Below are 21,949 nucleotides of genomic sequence, written 5' to 3'. Positions count from 1 at the left end.
TTTAAAGGAAGGGGACAGTTTGGAACCTTTTAAAATACAGGTATAAACTTGCATAAACCAGCAGATAGGCCAAAAATATTTTCCCAACATTAAAACTAAATTTGTACTGCTTATGAAAACTTGTTTTTCTTTGCATATCATAAAATTCACTATTCTTTTGAATAATAGTTTCTAAAACAAGAACAATCATTTGCTAGTTGTTTGTCCAATCATTTTCATTTAAGCAGGAATTTATCTCAAGGATGATGACAGAAGTGAAAGAAGGATGACAGCAAGGTAACAGATCCTGTAATAGCTCAGCTACAGTCCAGGTTTATACAGATGTGTATATCTCATCAATAACAATTTTATGAAAATTCTGGATCCAAATCAAGTCAATAATGAAGACACTGTTCTATCTGACTCATAGACTAGTACACTGAGTTTGAAAAAACAAACAGTGAGGTATTGGAAGTAAGTCTTTTTAAACTACATGCCTTTAGGTGACATAATTCCTAGAATAAAGGACTATAGGAATCTTTCTACCTTTCTATCTTTTACACTATATTAAAATACAGTACTGATAGGATCTTAGGATTTCTTTTCATTGTTACTTGAGAGGTATGGGGGGTTCATGTGAGTTAGTTTTCAACAGTTCTTACAGTTTTAAATAGTTCTTATTCTTTGTAGGTGAAACCCTACTAGTGAAGTAAGGCTCTCCTCAAGTTCCCTTCCTCTGTGTAAGGCTGCCTGACCCTCAATGGGTTCTAGAGACACTAAATACGCACTGCCATATGACCACTGTTGTGTGCCACTATCCTAACTCGTAGTGCATCTGTGCTATGTTTCGTTTCCTTTGCTCCTTATAAAAAGGATCCAATCTAGTATTCCACACAGTGCCTAACACAAGCCAAGTGATCAGAACCTATCACTTGGCTAAGTAGTTAATGCCCAATAAAGCATCTACCTTTTACATTTTTCATATGAGGCCTAGAAATATCCCCAACTCATGATCCCCGTTGAACATACATGGCATTAATAATTACATACTCTAAGAGAGACTGAAATCATCAGCATGATATTGGTGTTTTGACATTGGTGTCATATGCAACCATTCTCTTTTTATGTGTTTGACCAGAATGAATCATCTCATCTCTGATAGCCATGATAAAAATTGACCATTGTGAATAAAATACCACTTTTTAAAATGAGTTTCCTAATATTGTTTAAATGTTGAAACTGCCTATCAACTAATCATTAGTGTACATATGCTTAGAAGTAAAACAATACTTTGCCTCTACAATTGAAATCTCTGTACTTCCTCACAACAAAACCCAATCTGTCTTTTTCAAAATTGTTTCTCCTGGCAAAAAATTTTTGCTGTCTGGCCAAGTTTTGTGTTAAAAATACAGTATTACAACATCAATCAACATTTAAAGTACTTAATGATTTATGAAAGAAGTATACAATAATGCCTTTTGAAATGAGTAAGCCAATCAAAGGTTTATTTATATTATCAAATCAAGAATATGGTTTTGAGAAAGTCACATTTGTGTGTTTAGAGATATAAAGGCCATATTAAACACTTAGGTAATGTAAGAAAACAGACTGTTATAGGCTGTAAAAGGCAAGAACAATTTAAAGGGCTGGGGATATAGCTCAGCAGTAGAGCCATTTGCCTAGCATGCCTGAGGCCTGGGTTCAATCCCCATTGCCAGGGGAAGGAAGGAAAAAAAAAAAAAAAAAAAAGAATTTAAAGACAGAACCAACTGCTGCTTTACTTCCCTTCCCATTTGTGCAGCTTTGGCCCCTTTCCTGCCTTTTCAAATACCATAAGTACAAGCCTCATAACATAGTTTCTTTCTGTAGCTAATACTGATTCCACAAATTAAGTCCAAAGTTCTTACACATTGATAATGAGTAAGAATTGTAATCTTTTTGAAGTACCGGGGAGTAAACTCAAGGGTTCTCTAACATTGAGCTATATCCCAGCCCTTTCTAAATTTCTTAGTTTATTTTGAGAGAGGCTCTTGCTAAATTGCCAAGGCTAGTCTCAAATTTGCAATCCTTCTACCTCAGCCTTCCTAGTAGCTGCGATTATAGGTGTGTGCCATAGCACCAGTGAATTGTAATTTTTTTATATGAACAGGAAACTAGTCCACCTAAGTCTAATCAGACATGATCAAGAAAATCTGAAAAGATTCTACCCCTAGGAATTTAATTGGGTGCCTGAACAACTATTAAATATTGTAAGGACTCTAACATCTTTACCAACTACAATAAATCATAGAATTTTTTTTTTTTTTTTTAATCTTACCATGGGAATGATAATCTGCAGGGAATGACTCAGGTAGATGTCTAAAAGGGGATGTGGCCTTAGATAAGTGAGCATGACACACAGCACTGAGTTGTCACAGATAATAAGTTGGTTCAGACAGAACTCACCTTTTTAACCTCCATGAGTTTAGCCTAGCCCTAAAGTTTGAATTCTTCAGCTAACCCACTAGTGATCAGTGTGACTCCTCTGGATTGCCATATGTGTTCCTAATGATGCTAAGCTGCACTGGCCTTCCATCTAAGTAAAATTTTTTCCCAACAAATACTGTCTCTTAGTAAAACTGTGAGGGCACAATATAGAGGATACTACCATATCTTCCAGGGAGGTGGAGATCTCCCGAACAAAAGATAAAGTCAGACTATAAATAACCACTTTCCTGACAGGTATATAGTAATGTGGAAAGATCGTGAAGTACAGTCATGAGTAAAGAGACCAGAATTCAAATCTCAGTTTCTTTTAACCTATAAAATGGAACTAATATCACTTATTTTAGAGTTGTTATAAATGGCAAATAAAATAAGACTGACTAATACTGTCTCTGTTGTCAAAGCCTGTAACAGAGTCTTAGTACATATCGTTTCCCTGCTGCTCATTTCCAGGCATACCACTGGACTTAGTTTCTAGGCTGGCCAATTCTCGCAAAGTAGAGAACTTTTAGTTGGCAGTAATCTGCCTCAAACCAAGTTATTTTGAGGACAATTACCTCATATCGTACTGATTTCCTAAAAATCTCACATTTCCTTTCTCCTGCTGGATTCATGCTAATTTACTTAGGTTTTCCTCTGGTATCCATGCTTCAGTGGTTTTTGCCTGCTTGCCCCCTTACTATCCAAGTCACTATTCTGTTTGCTTTTCCACCTCCTCCTATTTTGCCTGTTTCTGTTTCATTTTAAGTCAAGTGGTATGCATGCATTTCTTAATTCCTTCACTGCATGCCTTGTTACCGTATGCCAACATGGACACCCAAGGGTGATGAATTTCTAGGCTCCAGCATCATCCCTCCTATGACCGTGACTCATTACTTACTACACACAGTCTCAGAATAGCCTCAACTTCCTGGTTATCCCAAATCAGAGATTAAATGAGGACACATCATCACTGTCAGCTGTTAGAATCAACAAAGCACTATGAGCCACCTGATAACCTGAGGCCCAACTGATAATCCTACACACAGGACTCACCTTAGGGAATGGATAGGATAGATATCTGACAAGCATTAAAAAAAAAAAAAAAGGGGGGGGGGTGGTGCTGGGGATATATCTCAGTAGGTAGAGTGCTTGCCTTGCAAGCACAAGGCCCCGGGTTCAATCCCCAGTATTGCAAAAAAAAAAAAAAAAAAAAGAAAGAAAGAAAAACATGATGAATGACTGCCTGTGTGTTAAGTCCAACTACCATCATAAAAATCTAGATGTTCAATGAATAAAAAGTTACTCTTTTACTTGAGAATACTGTCCTCTCCAACACATTAGATGCCTTTAGTTGGATGTACCATCAACTCATCAGGGAGACGTCATAACTATAAAAAGTTGAAAGAGTCAAATCAAACTCTTGGATGTCAACCAACAAAACAGCATTGTTTCAACATCCACGAGAAATAGCTGGACAGCAAGGGCCTTCTTTTTTTTTTTTTTTTTTTTTTTTGCGGTGCGGGATCGAACCCAGGGCCTCTTGCTTGACAGGCAAGCATTCTATCAACTGAGCTATCTCCCCAGCCCCTAGGGCCTTCTTAATAACTCTGGTTTCATTAGGATCAGACTCAAATCGAAGAAAACCAGTCATGGGAGATGGAGATGGAAGTCACACACCAAAGACGTTGTTGGTCTCACTCAACTGTGCCAATGCATGGTGGAAGACTACATCTGATTCAACACAAGCACTGTTGGGAGGAACAATGGAAAGAAATAACACCTACTTTGTTTTTTAAGTTCTTCAATCTGTTCTTCTTTTAGATCTAACTGTTCTGTAAGTCTTGATGCTGAATCCAACGCAGCATTTGCTTCATCCAAACGTTCCTGAGGGAGGAAAGTTTATTAAAAAGCAGTATCCAAAAATGGTTCTACAAACTACCAGGCTGGGAGACATCGTAGAATCAATTCTTTACATCCTGGCTGATGAAGCTGCATCTCTGTGACCTTGGGTAAGGTTCAGGCAACTAGCAAGCATCAAAGATAGAACTCACAGTCTTTCACATACAACACTGCCTTTATGAGAGAAACTGAATAAAAAAGAGAAGATGTTACAAAAAGACTGCAGGGTGACAGAGTAAAATAAGTTAACTATAGAATATAAAATTATAAAGATACAAAGTCAAGAAATACAACAAATGTTCTCACTCTTTTTAATTTTTGCAAGTCTAACACACATAAAGTGACTATTTCATTATGACTCTGTTACTTTAAATCATTTACTTAAGACTGCTATTGCATTCCAACATTCCTGACCTGTTTACAGGACAGTTGAATCTGCTCTTATATGAAAAACCTCTTTGCATATACTGCCTGTGTGCTTCTGCTGAGCTGTTTCCCTTGTCAACTTGTAAGAGTACTTTATACAGTAAATATGAACCTTTTGTCTGTCATCAGTGCAACACAGATTTACAAGATTTGCCCTTTGTCTATTGACTACATTACCATTTGTCATTTAAACATTTTTATACTGTACACAGTCAAACAAGTCCTACTACTTTGCTATTATAGCTTCGTAAGTTCAGACTTGGTCAGGATCCTCCTTGCCCCTAGATTATACATGCAGCCTTCTAGATTCTATTGCAAAATATTTTTGGGGGTGGGGTGGAGGTGGCAACCAGGGCTTGAATCCAGGGCTACTTAACCACTGAGCCATATTCCCAGTCCTTTTCATTTTAAGACAAGGTCTTGCTAAGTTGCTTAGGACCTCACTAAGTTGCTGAGACTGGCCTTGTACTTGCAATCCTCCTACCTCAGTCTCCCAAGCTGCTGAGATTATAGTCATGTACCACCATGCCCAGCTATTTTATTTTTAAATATAAATTGTTACATACAGTGTTTCTCAGTGGGAGTACTTTTGACAATTCCTAGCTCTCTAAATGTCAAAAGAACCATTTAGTCACTATAACAATAAAAACTATCCCCATAGCCCACACCTGTAATCCTAGCAGCTCAGGAGGTTGAGGCAGGATGATTGTGAGTTCAAAGCCAGCCTCAGCAATAGTGAGGTGTTAAGCAACTCAGTGAAACCCTGTCTCTGAATAAAATACAAAATAGGGCTGGGGATGTGGCTCAGTGGTTGAGTGTCCCTCAATCCCTGGTAACACCCACCCTGCTTAAAAAAAAAAAAAAAAAAAAAAGACCAGACATCTAATACCACTTCCAGTTGAAAAATCCTTGCTTTAACACAGCTGGAATTTACTTTTGTAACTGATGTTAAGATGAAGTCTGATTTTATTTTCTTCCTTATGGATAGTTTCCAATGTTATTATTTAGATAATTTAAATAAACTTTCAATCCCTTTTCTCAGGGATTAGTTTTAATTTTCAAGTATATCCTGGGCTCTTTTTCTGAATTCTTCTGTTCCACTAATCTAGCTATTGTAATGGTTTATGGCTCTATTTTGATAATTAATCAGCCTAGTCTCCCCTCATTGTTATTCTTTTCAATAATTTTCTTGGCTATTCTGGAGAACTTACCCATCTAAAATTTAAGTCAAGTTTTCTATCAGAATGATAGCTTTCTTGATGTATTATCTTGGATAGCTAGTCAATCAAATATAATCTAAATGTTGCCAGGAAGGTATTTTGCAAATACACCCAAAGCCCTTAATTAGCTGAATTTAAGGGAAGCACATTATCCTGGAGAATTCTGGGTGGGCCTGATTGAACCAGTTGGAAGTTCTTAAAAGCAGGGATTTAGGTTTCCCAAAATAAGATCAAAAACTCCTCCTGTGGACAGTATCTTCTTATGTGCCCATGGAGATCCATCCTGCTTGTGACTTTCCTGACTGCCTGTGGACAACAGCTATGGCTTGTGCCTATGTAGCCTGCCTTTGCTGTGGTCTTCCACCTTGACTGCCAACACTGCAACCTTCAGACTTGCTTAGCCAGCTTCTACAATCATGTAGTCAACTCCTTATACTAAATCACATGTGTGTATCCTTATATCTATATATATTTTTTTGTATCCTTATATATTACACATATAAACTTATATATGTACACACATATACCCCACTAGTTCTGCTACTAAGTTCTGCTCTGTGTACCCTGATACACAGAGAGACTGAAACAAAAAATTTTAAGTTAAAATGTGTTATTAAGGGCTGGGGATATAGTTTAGTGGTAAAGCACTTGCCCAACAAACATGAGGCCCTGAGTTCAATCCCCAAGACTGCAAATAAATAAATAAATAAATAAAAATATTCCAAATCCAAAAAACTAAATTTAGTATAAAGGAAATTTAAATAAACTTTCAAATGATATTTTTAAACACTGTAGTATTTCCATTCATGAAATTATCAAAGTTTAAAACTACACTAAAGCTTTTTCAGACATTACATGTATACTGATTATCTTTTAACCACTCAGTTTTTATTTTGCTAGTTTCAGATTTTATCTTTATCAATTCCCTCATCATTTCTTCTATTTATATTTTATATTTCTATAAATGTAATGGCTTATATTACATTTTAAATTAAAAAAAAAAAAGTAGTTTTAAAAGAGGATCTTGGACTTCCATGCTAGCAGTTGGACAGATGGGCTACTTTGGAACCACTGGATATAACTAAAAGTATTGGACAAAATATATCCTCTAAAACATATCCATGAATCTATAAGAAAGCACATTGGTCAATAGCAACACTAAAAGATGTGTGACCTCATTAGTAATCAGGGAGATGCACACTAAAACTATTAAGATAGCTCTTCTAATATGGTTTGAATATGGCCCCCGAAGTTCATGTGTTGGAAACCTGAGGCCCAGTGAGGTAGTGTGGGGAGCTAGACATATTGGGAGGTGTTTAGGTCATGGGTGCACCACCCTTATGGATAGATTCATGTCATTATTTCAGGCCTGGGATCTTTATGAAGGACAAATTCATCCACCTCTTGCTTTCTCTCTGGCTCTCTCTTTACCCTTCTGCCATGGGTTGGATGCAGCAAGAAGGACCTCATCAGACACTAGTCCCTCAATCTTGGACTTCTCAGCCCCCAGAACCATTAGTCAATAAAGTACCTTTCATTGCAAAGTATCCAGTCTGTGGTATTTTGTAATAGTAGCATAAAATAGACTCAGACACCTTCCCAACCACTGGTTTGATAAAAACTTAAAAAGCCTAATAAAGTGAAGTGCTGACAAGAATAAGGACTCCCATGTATTCTTAGTAGGAGTAAATAAGCACACACAAAAAAAAAATCTACCATCTACAATCTGGCATAAATATTTTATAACAGAAATTTCAAATAAACACCTGAAAGAAATTCACGTATGTGCGTACCAGGAGATATAAGCAGAGAGGTAAATAACCACATAGTTTGTACAGAAGATACCTAAAGTGTCCTTTTGTCAGTAAAATGAGTAAGTAAATTAGAACACTAGTTTATGTATGAAGTGGTTGTAAGGGGATGAAAAGCAGAGAGGTACATAATAAACTTCAAAGAAGAATATTCTATTTCTTATACTGGGTGGTCAGTATATGGTATCAATATTTATAAAATTTTGTAGCTCTTTACAAAACTTTAAAGTTTAGCAAATATATACTGGCTTACTTGGGATATTAACATTTCCTAGGTAGCATATTCAATGATAATTCCAGGTAAATGAATTTTATTACTTTCCATCAGCTATTGCCAGCATCCACTTATGACCTAGTAAAGTTTCTCCAGAATCTAAAAGCAAGTCACTTTGGTGACACACCTTTGCATGAAGGTTCATTTTGCTTATAGCTTATATATAATTTTTGTATATATGAAATATGGCATAATAATAAAGAGAAAAATCTTTTAAAGGATGATACTACAAAAGAAAGAGATCTAATGAAGTAATATACCTTATTTGAATCCATGTAGTACCCAATATTATTTTGCTTAAAAGAGAACATTATAAAGTTAAAATTGCAGATTAAATTCTCTTTAAAAATATCTATAATACCTACATGTGCTAAAAAATTTAAATGTGTCTTCATCTCACATTCTCTGGAAACCCTGAGCATCTTATTCACTGTTACACCCCAGCACTGGGCTGGCTACAGAGCAGCCACTCAAACATTTTCTAAATGAATGGTAGAGGAAGAGTATTTCCAAGACAAGGATTCTACAGGTAATTACACCATGAATAATAGGATTTACAAGAGTAAACTGTTTTGGTCTACCTGTAATGATAATACTTTTCCTTCTAGATTTTCTGCCTTTTTCTTCCATTCAGCTGTATGCTGTTTTTCCTTTTCTAATTCAGCAGAATACATAGCTTTTTCCTCTAAAGAGAAAAAAAAATTAATATTTTGCAATTATGTGATAAAACTGGAATTTTAAACCACCTGTAATTTTAATAATTCAACAACAGTTCAAACATCTCAAAAAGAAAATTATGTATCTAATGACCAAGTGGAACTAAATAAGATTAAAGTTTTCTCTGCCTGAAGCCTGCTCTATTTTACATATTCTTCTCTCCCTTCATAACTCCATCAAATACTTCCTCTTCAGCAATGCTTTCTCTATAGCCTCGGTATCACACTTCTCCGTATGCATGTACACTCTAACAATCACATTATACTGTAAAGTAGACCCAGAGAATTCTTATATATATTCTTATATATTTAAAATGTAAAATTCCAACCATCTGAGTAACTCTGAAAGAATGCACAGGTACAAATTTAAAGTTGTGTGTAGGCAAAAAACTATAAACCCTTGTTAGTACTTACTTAAGTATCCTCATATCCCCTAGACCCCTGCGCTCCCAGTTACCTAGCAGTTAATTCACAGTCAACAGAATTTATGAATAAACAAATGGGTGGTTAGATGGGTGAATGATTTCAACGAGATAAATCTAAGAATGGAAGGTCAAGTGTGGAAAAGTATATAAAGCCTATTTTGTTCTCAGGGGAAAACTGCTTTGATCACTGTTGTTTATCCCCCCTCCCAAAAAAAAAGTATGTCACTTGGAAATGTAATTATCTCGAAGTCCAGATGATCAGTTAAGAAGTTAATAAATACTTCAAAGGACAGTAATTACTGGTGATTAACACTCTAAGGAGGGTTTAACCTCCAACCAACCCCACAAAACCTAACCACCTTTTTCTGCGTGTTTATTGCTCTCTTCTTTTTATTCCCCTTTATCACTGGATCATCCTTCTTCATGTTACCCTTATAATTCCTCAACTTTCATTTTAACTAGTAATAAGATACTAAACAAAGGTTTCAATTACTAAATATAGTTAATTACTAAATATAGTTTATGTTCTTTAGTTTTAATTGTAAAAGGAGTCTAAATTAACATTTTGATGTTTACTTACCTTTCCCCCCTAACAAGCAAGAAAACTTTCAGATTTCCCCATGTCTAATCTAAACTAGCATTAAAATAAGGCAAAATTACTAACAACTACAATTTCTCTTCACTGCAAGATCAATCATACAACTTACCTTGCTGGAAATGCTCCAGGACCATTTGCAGGTTGGTTAATGACAAGGCATACTGCTTTACTTGTTCCTGAGAGACTGAAAGCTGCAGAGCGGTCTCGTCCCTTTGCTTGGAGACCACATTCAACTGTTCCTGCAGCGACTCCACCTGCACACTGGCTTGATGACTTCAAACGAAAGAATCAAAGTCAAACTGCTTCTACCTATTTAGATACTTTAACAAGAAGTATTCTCCCAACATCTTACTGTATTACATCCAAGTTAGCTTTCAAAGTATTTAGACCAACAAGATGAAATATCTTTCCTACATTTTTAAAACTGTGACAAAATATAACTTAAAATTCACACTTAACCATCTTCAAAGTATACAGTTCAGTCACTAAGTCTAGTCACATTGTTATGCAATCATCACACCATCCATCTCTAAAGCTTTTCCACTTCCCAAACTGAAACCCCATTCCTATTATCTAACAACTCCCCCTTCCCCTGGCATCCACTATCTACTTTCTGTCTTTAGAAATTTGACCCTCCCTACATTTTACTGCATCAAATTCAATTTAGATTTCAAAGGAACCTGGAGAATTTTTCTAATCTTTGTTGTTTCTGTTAATTCAATTATCCTTTCTGTGAAGGTGACTTTGAGCAAATAGGAGGCCTTTTAAAGACTCAGAATTAGATTAAACAAGAAACATCGGCAAAAGAAAAACTTATAAATAGCCTGAAACTTTCACATTTCCAGACTAAAACTAACATATATTTATCATAAAATGCTCAACTGTAAGGGCCCTTCAAAGTCACCGTATGACATTTTGTCCAAGCTACGAAATGTCCATTCTCTGACGACCCCTTGCTTTTATCACTTGCAATCAGGATGAATGTACAACTTTCTAAAGGCTGTCCCACTAATGAACTGCTATGATTATCTTTCACTATTATCTTTCTTTCTGCCTATATTAAATATAATAAACCCTATCCTTGCCCGAAATAATAATCCAGAGATTCCTCATTTATTTATATATACATCTTTGCATGCAGGCTTATGTGTACTTCTTTATTGTATTATGATTACATCCAAAATACTGCAATGGTCCTCATGAGTATTTAACCTCCAGTTAATCTGTACTCAAAAGCATTACTTATTAAACTCAACTCACTTTGAAGACACTTTACCAAATAGCCCCCTCTTGTGGAAAGAATTGTAAATTGACAAAAAGACCTGAACTGTTACCCAAATCAAACTGTTGACAGTAGGGATAAAATGAGTTATGATTAAACTCAACAAAGTTAATAAATATCAGGTATTACTAATAAGGGCTTAAAGCACCATAAATCTGCCTAAAGATTCGAGTTACCCATAAACAAATATTTGCTGAATATCTATAAACTGCGTAACATATGCTGTGGGAAGGGTATTAAATGAATAGCATCATTCCCTCACCCCAGTGAACTTACACTGTATTGCATGGAAGACAGCATAAGACAGGTATCTTCAAGTAAAATATATCTGCCCTACCAAAGACTCAAATATTATGCAAGTTCAAAGTACTATGCAAGTTCACAACAGGGGCAGTTTTTTTGATAAAAGGTGAGGGGTACTAAATAGGGTACCCTTCATGAAGAAAACAGAACTTAAAGAATACGTGGGACTCTGAAAAACTTGTGGATCAGACCCATACTTAAGATAGAAGGAATAATATAAAAATAAAAAATAGAAGAAGAGAAGGAATAATATAAAAATAAAAAGTAGAAGAAAAGAGAAAAACATACTCTGAGGAGCTGAATAATACAGTTTGGTTGGATGTGGATGATAGTATAAAAGAAGATAAAGTGGGGCTAGAGTTGTGGTGCACTTGCCTGGCATGTGTGAGGACCTGGGTTCAATCCTCAACACAGCATATAAATAAATAAAATTTAAAAAATTAAAGGTCCATTGACAACTAAGAATACACACACACACACACACACACACACACAAGACACTCACTCACTCACACACATATATGTTAAAAAAAGAAGAAGAAGAAGGTTAAGGTGGAAGGTAGCCTGGGACCAAACATGAACGTTGAGACTGTTGGGTGAAAAAAAAAAAAAAAAAGAGTTACGAGATCATAGCTCATCTTAGGGAAGTTTAAACTGGAAGTTATTAGGAAGAGTAAACAACAGAGACAGAAACTATAGGACTAGAAAGTATTTTAATTAAGAAAAACAAGGGCCTGAAAATTCTAAGGATGGATTATAATTATGTCATAGCCTAAGGATGTTTGGCATTTCTGCCAAAGTAATGCATGTACAAATGAATACATGCTGTTTTAATTCCCATTTTAAACAAAATTTCCTTGTGAGTTAAATGATATAATAATATACTTTTCAAAGCAGAGGGAGAGACTTACTAGAAATTTGTCTCTACTGGCCTATAACCCTCTTTTGCAGAGAGATAATATCTACTACCTCCTTATATCTCCATCTGTGTCATACATACTAAAAATAAAAAGATTTAAATATCACTAATGGAAATATATGTAGACATAATTTTTCTAGAAAATAATTTAGCAGTAAAATCTTAAAATTTTTTAAATGACTCTTGATTTGAAAGTCTATTTCTCAATTTTTACACAGGAAATAATCTGTCCTAACCACAAAAATAAATGTCTTGAGATATCATGACAGCACTCTTAGTGATTTATTGCTGAACACTAAATGTTCAGTAATAAATTACTGGGTTAAAGAAATTAGGACAAATCCAAATAATGGTATACTACACAGTCATAAAATGATATGCAAAAATACATGGCTTAGTGTACTCTGATGCTCATATTAGGTGATAGAAAAAGGTTACAAATAACAGCACTAAAGTATGATCTCATTTTTGCTTTTAAAAAGATACATAATATAGATACACAAATATAAATACAAAAAAAAGGTACCAAACAACAACAACAAAAGATTATCTTGGGTGAGTGGTACTCTGTTCTTTGGTTTATATGATTTTCCTAATGTGGAGAACACAATGCTTTTGAACTAAACAATTTTAAAAAATTTACTGACAAATAAAATTTTAAAATATATAAGCAAAAGTTATAATACACCAAGAGTTCATTCTTCACAGTGACCTAGATCTTCACTTTGGTTCTTCCTTTATTCTGTTCCCTTCTAATATCCACCCCTAGTTCAACCTTAGATCATTTGATGAAAAAGAGAACTACACAAATTAGTTCTTTGGGAGCTTCAGAGCAAATTACATCAGGCAGAATTTTAGATTATTCTCCTAAAATGACAAGTAAGAAATCTAGGAAACCACATACACACACATACACCACGTGCCTGACTTTGGGAAGATTTTAAAATCTCTTTGCCTTCAGTTTCTTCATCTGTAATATGGAGAGATAAAGAATGAATTTTATGAAAATGAGCTAACATATGAAAAATACTGAGTCTGACACTCAAGAAACGTTCAGTTAAAGTTAATGCAAACAAATGAAAAATTTACCTTGCATTTTCCATTGCATTAGAGGATGAAATTAGCTTTTCCTCCAATATTGTGACTTTCTTTCTTAGTTTAGTCTCTCTATCTTCTGCAGCCAAAATTTCCCGTGTATAAGAATCTTCTGATTCTAAAAGATGGTTACGCAGTCTCTCTAGCTCCTGGTTTAATCGTAATTCTTTGTCACGTAAATGTTGAATCTAGGTAGAGGACATTTCTTTACTTTTCTTTTACATAATCCTTCTTCTCTACCCCCTCACAAACTACTCTGCTATGGAATCTCTTTCCCATTATTGAAGTTTATTAATTATATACTAATGTCTCATAGTATAAGATGTATTTATGCTAGGAAAAAATTGTCCTAGTATCATCTTGCATATTCACCCAAAAGCTTTACTTAGTAAGATCTCATTTGCTGTGGCTATAATGGAAAATGGAATTATACAAAATGGGCTCTTTGTGACAGACTACTTTTTCAGTAAATCTCACTTTCTTTCATTACTTTATGAGAAATTTTTCTTATATCCACAATATGCCTTGGTTTTCACTTTTGAAAACTGAAATAAAAAGCACTCCAGGATATCAAAATCCTACTGTAGCAAATCAGAGGAGACTAAGAAAAAAATCAACAAAGAGATAAATTCATTTTACTTGGTAGTCCTTCCAGTTATCTTAACAATTATTAAATTTATTGTTTGACTCATTATCCCTTTAAAATGAAAGTGTACCTCATGCTGTAGGGTACTGTTTTCCATTTGTTTCTGTTTCAGGGCCAACATGACTTGGTCTCTCTCCTGCTGAAATGTAACTGTCTTCTCCTGCATTGACTTAACTGCATTTAAAAGCTGATTTAACTCCCCAGTCTTGCCCTTTTGGAAAGAAATAACTTTAGCTTTAAACAAAGGTACACTTTTAAAAAGACATTTTCTTCATTAAATAATTTAAAAGTACAGTGAACTAGGTCAAAGTCAATAAAAACTAGGAAGTCAAAAAATGTCAATCTAGAGGAGCCTAAGGAGATAGGACATCTAAATACAATGTGGTATCCTGGATGGCATCCTGGAGTAGGAAAAGGACATTTGGTAAAAATTAAAGAATTCAAATAAAGTGTAAACTTTAGTTAATAGTAGTGACTCAACACTGATTCATTAACTGACATAAATGTACCAGAGTACTGTAAGATGTTAACAATAAGGGAAATTGGGTATTAGTGTATGAGAACACTCTTCATTATCTTTGTAACTCTTCTGAAAATCTACAATTATTCTAACTGAAAAAGATCATTAAACATATTTTAAAAGGGAACCTAAAAGGTAAAAACCTCTCCAAATTTACACTATAGAACAATGTTCTCAAGCTTCCAAATCATGAAAGAAACATGATTCTTCCCGTGTGTGTGTGCATGCCTGCATGCCCAAAAGTCCATTAATCAGGCACCCACAATTGTTAAGAGAAAATAATGATGTCAAGTATCTGGCAAAAGAGAGAAAGGGAAGTCATTTCCTAAGTGCAGCCTATTTTAAAAGAACATTTTGGCAACAATTTAACGAAAGCAACTATGAAATGATATCTTGTGAGTAAATGGAAATTTATTTCTGAATGAATTCCAGACAAGTACAATATATTAATTGGCAGCAGAAAAAAGATGACCCATCACTCCAAAAATAGGGTCATGAATTTTAGTCAATAGCTGGAATTCTAAAAAGCACACAAAAATGTCAAGGATATTTACAGTTAATCCTTTTCTGTTTTAAATATGCATATCAAATAAATATATAGTATTATTTAAAGTCTTCACATCAATTTTCATTTCTTTGAGAATATATAAGCCAGGAACAGTGGCATGCACTACAGTAGTCCCACTACTTGGGAGGCTGAGACAGAAGAACCAGGTGAGTCCAGGATTTTAGGGCCAGGTAGGGCAATACAATGTAACCTCTATCTCTCTTAACAAACAAGGAAATTGAAAACAGAAAAAGAACATATAATGCAGGATAAACTCAGTGAAAACAAAACATACAACCAATACACATTCCTGGATAGGGATGCTAATATTTTCCAAATAGTTTTTCAGTTAAGTTTATTCTTTATATCATAAAGAAAGAAGAAATGCTTAAAAAATTAAATAGACCTGAAGATCTTCTGTTGAGAACACACCTTTTCCCCTAAACAGACTGAGTATCCCTTATCTGATATGCTTGGGACAAAAAAGTGGTCTTTTGTTTTGTTTTGTATTGTTTTGTTTTTTTTACTATACATATATATTTAATTGTAGATAAACACAATACCTTTACTTATTTATTTATTTTTATGTGGTGCTGAAGATCAAACCCAGTCCTCACACATTCGAAGCAAGAGCTCTACCAATGAGCTACAACTCCTGCCCCCAAGAAGTGTTTTCAATTTTTTTTAATTTTAGAATATTTCCATAGACCACAGAAGAGTATCCCTAATATGAAAATCAAAAATCCATCATGATGGTGCTCAGGAAGTTTTAGATTTTGGAGCATTCTGAATTTCAGATTAGGGATGCTCAACCTGTGAAATCTAAAGGTGTCCTCAAATTAGAGAAAATTGAAGAAATTGTTTAGTTTATGGTAATCACCTCAAATAATACAATATTTAAGAAGTATTTAACTTAGGGAAGCTTCCTAAAAGATAGCATTGCCTTAAAAAAAAAAATCTGCACACTTAGATACGTAAATGTCAACTAAATTAACTAAATGGTACCAAAAGCTACAACTGCAAAAGGAAAAATACATACAGTACAACTCTTCTGATATAATCTTAAAATCATCCAAGAGTATACCGAATGTCAGTGAACAATGGGTAGCTCTACCCTCTAAGAATCTCTTTTACACCAATTAAAGACAGGTTTCATCAAAGCTAAGAAGTTATCTCTGAAAGACAAAACTGACAATCAGCGTAGCTACTTAATCAGATAATCCAAGACTCTGAGAACTTAACTGGAAAAAGAAGTTAAATCAGTTTGCATCTTATGCCTGGAAGTGTGCAAATGTTAATGAAGCATCCATTGAATATTCCATTGCTCTAAATCATCTCTTTTCCAAATTTCTACTACCTTAATTTTAGAAATCACACTAAAAAGGCACTACCACCAAGAACTACCTAGTAGCTATCATAGTTTGATGCAACAGTTCTCCAATAATTCTTATGAAAATGACCATGAAATGTGCTTATTTAGATGAACGTGCTTATTAAATGAGAATGTAGCACTCTGAATATATCAAAAGCTACCAACACTTTCCATTTTAACTCCTATGATCCTCTATTTTACAGCTCAATAAACAAACCATTAATGTCAAAACACACCTGAAGTTTCACCCATGACAGAGCTGGGATTAGAGTATTCCCAGAACCTACTCTGTTTAAAGTACCACTTATTGCCACTTATGCCTAAAAATTCTCAAATTCCAGGTGTGTGACAAATTGATTCATTAAAGTCAATTTATGGATCATCCAGCATTTTCTTTTTTTAACAGAGCATCACATGTAGTAAGGGAGATTTCTGGTTCCTTAAACTTTTTTTTTTTTTTAAACACACACACATGTACTGTGTCACAAGTATTTCTTATTGCAGATCACAGTCAAATATGTAGACAGTATATTCACAGAGCTTCCCTTTCATATAAGAATCTCTAAAATGTTAGCCATTACTGGGGGTTACTAAAATATGCCTAAAATTTAAAGTGATTCCCTCTGGTAAAATATTTTTCAAAGAAAAATATTATTACATCCTTTTTTTATTTAGAAGTCTGTAAAATACTAATCTTTTAAATTAGTAATTTGAAGAAACTTCCAGATACCTGAGGGAAGTTTATTTAAATGAATCACAATATCTTGAAATACATATTTCTAAAAGAAAGTATTTACAGTCCTGAAGACCGCACTGATAGAGTAACTAATATCTTAAAAAGTCTACTTCACCCTCAACCTCCTCCTACAATGCTCCATCCAGAACATACCTGTTCTTTTTCTTTCAAAAGTTGCTCAAAAGCAAGAGCTTTCTCCTTCATTGAATGGCACTCAAACTCTTTTTCTCGCAGCATCATAGAAAACTTCATGTTTGTCTCTTGTAATGCTTGATACTCTGTTTCCTTTTCCCTGGACGCTTCTAATATTTTTTCATTTTCCCCTTTTAGTGTAGAAATGTCCATTTCTAAAATTAATACTCTCTCCTTTAGGTTTGTTACTGACTGCCTCAAAAGTTCATTTTCATTCACTTTGTTAGTGAAATTTTCATTTGAAGAAAGTAACTGATCACTTTTGGCTTTGATTAAAAGATCTTTTTCCTTAAGTAAGTTTTGTAAAACATCCTGTTTCTCCTTGAGCTGCTTAATTTCTGAATCAGTTTGTTCTTTCTTTTCTACCTCTGAGGAGGCAGCAATTGAATCAGACAACTTTTGATTATTTTCCTCAAGAGTTCTAATTGTGGCATCTTTTTCCTGCAGTGATTTTCTCAGGTCTTCTACCTCTTGTTGAAGAAACAGAGAAGTCTCACTTGGTACAGCACACTTATCTGTTCCCAGAGACTCCTCTATTGACTGGAAGGCAAGTGATAAGCCAGATGAGAGCTGGGGTGAAATAATATCAAGTTTTCCTAAAAGAAGATCCTTGGTATTGCAAAGCTGCCCTATGCTGTGCTGAACCTGGGCTAATTCTTGCCCAAAATTTTTGAGTTTGGTTTCATTCTGCTCATAATTTTGGATAAGGCCGGTGTAGTCTACTTGTAACTTAGAATTATTATCACTGTCAACCAACACTTGTGCTTGAAGTTGGTGAAGCTCTTCTTGAAGCTGAGCTGACTCATGTTGCATATTTTGGACTGTGGTCATCACCTGTTGCTTCCACTCTTCCATTTTTTTAACTTGCTGTTTTAATTTATCACGTTCCTGTAGGAGCTCCTCAAACTGATTACTGTTAACACCTCCAACCTCATTACCAGGGCTGGAAGTTTGTAAAACTGCCAATAAAGTCTGGCATTTCTGACTTAGTGCATCTATTTCAATGTCTTTTTCTCTAATGATACGTGATAAATTCTGAACAGTTTCTTTAAACATATCTTGACCACTACTTTCAAATTTCATGGACAATTTTTTATTTTCATCTTGGAGCTTAATGAGGGCTGCTTCTTTGGCAGCAACTATATCCATCATTTTGTGATACTCTGTTTTCAGATGGCTATTTTCCCTTGTCTTCTCATTCAGAACAGCTAATACTTGTTCTCTTTCCATAGTGAAGGCCTCCAGTTGCTGTTGAAGGTAAACAACATCCTGGGTGTATGAAGCTGAAGAAATTCGAGCATGAAGAGCTTGTATCTCCACGTCCTTTTGCTGGATAATCTGAGTGAGTTTACCAACCTCATCTTTGGACAGCTGATCAATCTGTTTGGTTAAAGATATATTCTTTTCATTTAGAAGTTTAATCTCAAGTTCTCGTTCTTTTATTCCTTTCACTAATTTTTCAGTTTCAGCTTTAGATAAATCATGCTTTTCACTCCCATTTTCTATAGTAAGGCTCTGAACTTTTGTTTCTTGAAAAATATCAGAATTCTCTGTTCGAATGTCCTGTCTTTCCACATGCAACTGGGCTTTTATTTGTTCAATGGTTTTCTGCAAATTCTTAATTTCCTCATCTTTCTCTAAAAATAGCTGGGTATGTGTGACATTCATTTGCTCATACTGGTATTTAAACTCATCCATTTCCTTCTTCTGCTCCTGTAAAGACTGAAGCAGCTGCACCTTGTTCTGATTTTGATCTTCAATTATCTTTTGATGATGTTTAACTTCCTCTTCTAGATGATTCTTAATGATATTCAGTTGAGATACCTCAGATTCTAGTTCTGTGATACTATCGAGGGTTTTAGGTTCAGTCACAGGTACAGCTCGATTCTGTTGTTCCCTAAGTCTTTCCAATTCTTCTTGCAGGTGATTATTTTCTTCTTTCATGGATCCAAGACTTCTGTCCTTTTCCTCTATGGTCTGCCTTAAAGTTTCATTTTTAATTAAGGCCTGAGAACACTTGTCTAACTCCTTTTGCAGGTCTAAACTTTTTTCTTTGAGTTTTTCAATTAAAACTTCTTTCTCATTTATAAGTTGTGTCATTTGCTTTTGTTCTTCCAAACTAGATGCCAACATTTCATTAGTTTCTTGTTGATCAGTAGCCATTTGGTCAATATTCTTTTTGAGTTCTGCTATTTCAAAGTCTTTCTCTTGATTGAGTTGAACTACACGCTCATGAGCCAGCTGTAAGGCAGAGGTATTCAAATTACGTGCATTTGAGAGTTCCTGAATGGTCTGCCTATAATTATTAGCTTCTTCTAACAGTTTCTTTTCTGCCTGAAACAGTTCTGCTTCTATCTGTTCTTTCTCTCTTTTCAGAGTCTCCACAATAGTGTCTTTTTCTAGAGAAATTTGATTGTTACCGGCAATAGATTCTTCCAGCTTACATCTTACATCTTCACATGCTAAAACCAATTTTTCATTTTCCGTTTTCAGATCAAAAGCAACTTTCTTTAAGTTTTCATTGAGCTGTTCTATTTCTGAAAGATTTTGCTTTAAGTTTCTAACTTCTGCTTCCCTTTCTTTAAGCAAGTCATCCTTAAAATTACTGTTAGAGTCTTGATTAAGAAAGAGAGTTAACTCATTCCTAACTCTAGACAGCTCCTCCTCATTTTGTCTAATGTGTTCCTTAAGTTCAAGATTTTCCTTTTGGATATTTAAACTATTTTTCTGTGATTTACTTAGCTGATCTACTAAATCTTCCACTTTATCTTCAAGCTTCTGCTTGGTTAAATGCAAATCACTGAGACTCAGTTCACTTTGAGTTAACTTTTCTTTCTGTACATTCAACTCTTTAGTTATGTTCATTTTATCATCCTCAAGTTGATGAACTCTCTTTTTTTCATCATCTAGATCTTGTTTCAATTTCCTGATGACATTAGCTCCTTCACTTTGTTGTTTTGATAGCTGATCTTTAATCAAAATCATATGCTGAAAGAAAAATTTACAACATTTTCTCATTTTGGTGCCTAAAGAAATTCTTGTACATGTAATAAAGAAAATCCTTAACCTTCTAATCCTTCTTAAAAACAACTTTCTTATTCCAATATCCCCTACATAATAATTTACAATATCTTAGAGCAAGTTGATTTTATCATGTTAGGGATAAGAATTTAAAACTAAAGAAGGTAAATGATATACATTGTAGATTTTCAACTCTTAAACAATAGTCAACAAACTGCAGACCACATGCCTGTTTCTGTAAATAAAATTTACAATGCCATGGCTTATTTGCTTATACATCACGATTTCAGAGTTGAGTTGATTTGGCCTGCAAAGCCAAAATTATTTTACTACTGGCATTCTACAGAAAAAGTGTCTTAAGTCTCTATGACTAGAACATCAATAATCTAAAACACCAAATTACAAAATTAAATTATGCCTATTATTTTTTTGCATGTTCACCCAGTGTTCAGTTCGCTGAGTGGAATATGCTTCCTCAGTCCTCACTATCTGTCATGGAGTGTTACCTTTGTAGCTTCCTGGTTCTGATTGTCCAGTTCTTCTAACTCAGCTATCAGTATTTTCTTTTCATTGATACTCTGATTCAGTTCTTTTTCCTTTGACTCCAAGTTAAGTTTTAAGTCATGCAACTGTAAATTCAAATTCATGTCTGTTGAAGCTGTATTTTTAATTACTTCATATTCACTGCTCAATTTTGAAAGTGATATCTGAAGTTCATCCTTAAATGATAAAGGTGGGGGCAATACATGGTCAGTTGAAGAGGAGATATCAAAATATTACACACAAACAACCAAATGGAATTTGGAGACCTATTTTAAATGCTTTGCATTATAAACATTATTATACAATACCTCAAAATAATACATACAATTCAATAAGTCATCTTTATTCAAGTGCAATTTTACTTCTAGCTTCAATCAAAATATTTTTATAACCCTAGACAAGATGTGATAACTTTAAGTTTCTAGCTCCACCTTCTTCACATAAGTCCTTTTCCAGTGGAAAACCTTTCCTGTCCACTCCTGCAGCTGCTTCCCTTAAACTTACCCCCATCACACAGACTTAACAAAAAGCCCAAGTCTCCTGGCTCTTCTGCTTCATAACACTCAGTCACCAACGGTCACTGAGTAAATAAAATGAAAAATCAATACTCTTTCACTCTAGAGTTTTCCCTCTCTAGAAAGAAAAGGCTTCTTCTTTTCCCCCTAGAATTCATCATATTACTTGCTTTTGTCAGAACATGGAAACTTTTCTTGACTCAAAAAAGTACCTGCCTTTCTTCCTTTACCTTCTAACAGAGCATGGACTGGGTTCCCCTCTTCAAATCTGACATTCCTATACATGGATCTATATATACACTGTATAGTCTATTATTACTTGGTATTTAACATTTTCTCCAAAATCTCAGAAGAGGGACAATTCTCTTGCCTCAACCTTATTGTGACATGTGATCATGTTTGTGATTAATATATTAGCGTAAAGCCGTCCTTCATTTATTTTAA

General features: G+C 34.6%; 1 protein-coding gene across 6 annotated transcripts in view; it reads right to left on the bottom strand.

Moving 5' to 3' along the window:
• TRIP11 (thyroid hormone receptor interactor 11) overlaps positions 1-21,949 on the bottom strand; it is a 63,019-nt gene that overhangs the window by 16,885 nt on the left and 24,185 nt on the right. For all 6 annotated transcript variants that reach the window (XR_013761917.1, XM_079127615.1, XM_079127616.1 and 3 more), the window contains 7 exons: positions 20,954-21,166; positions 17,388-20,414; positions 14,130-14,270; positions 13,408-13,601; positions 9,924-10,087; positions 8,657-8,760; positions 4,230-4,329 (listed from right to left, as the gene is read on the bottom strand). Coding sequence is in view for 5 of the 6 variants with exons in the window: in XM_079127615.1 (XP_078983741.1) it covers positions 4,230-4,329; positions 8,657-8,760; positions 9,924-10,087; positions 13,408-13,601; positions 14,130-14,270; positions 17,388-20,414; positions 20,954-21,166 (3,943 nt within the window). In the remaining variant the exon portion in view is untranslated. The remainder of the gene's footprint in view (positions 1-4,229; positions 4,330-8,656; positions 8,761-9,923; positions 10,088-13,407; positions 13,602-14,129; positions 14,271-17,387; positions 20,415-20,953; positions 21,167-21,949) is intronic.

Source organism: Sciurus vulgaris, assembly GCF_902686455.1.
Source record: "Sciurus vulgaris genome assembly, chromosome: 2".
NCBI lineage: Eukaryota > Metazoa > Chordata > Mammalia > Rodentia > Sciuridae > Sciurus > Sciurus vulgaris.
The sequence above is the reverse complement of the archived record's forward strand: the minus strand, read 5'-3'. Positions and strand labels throughout refer to the sequence as shown.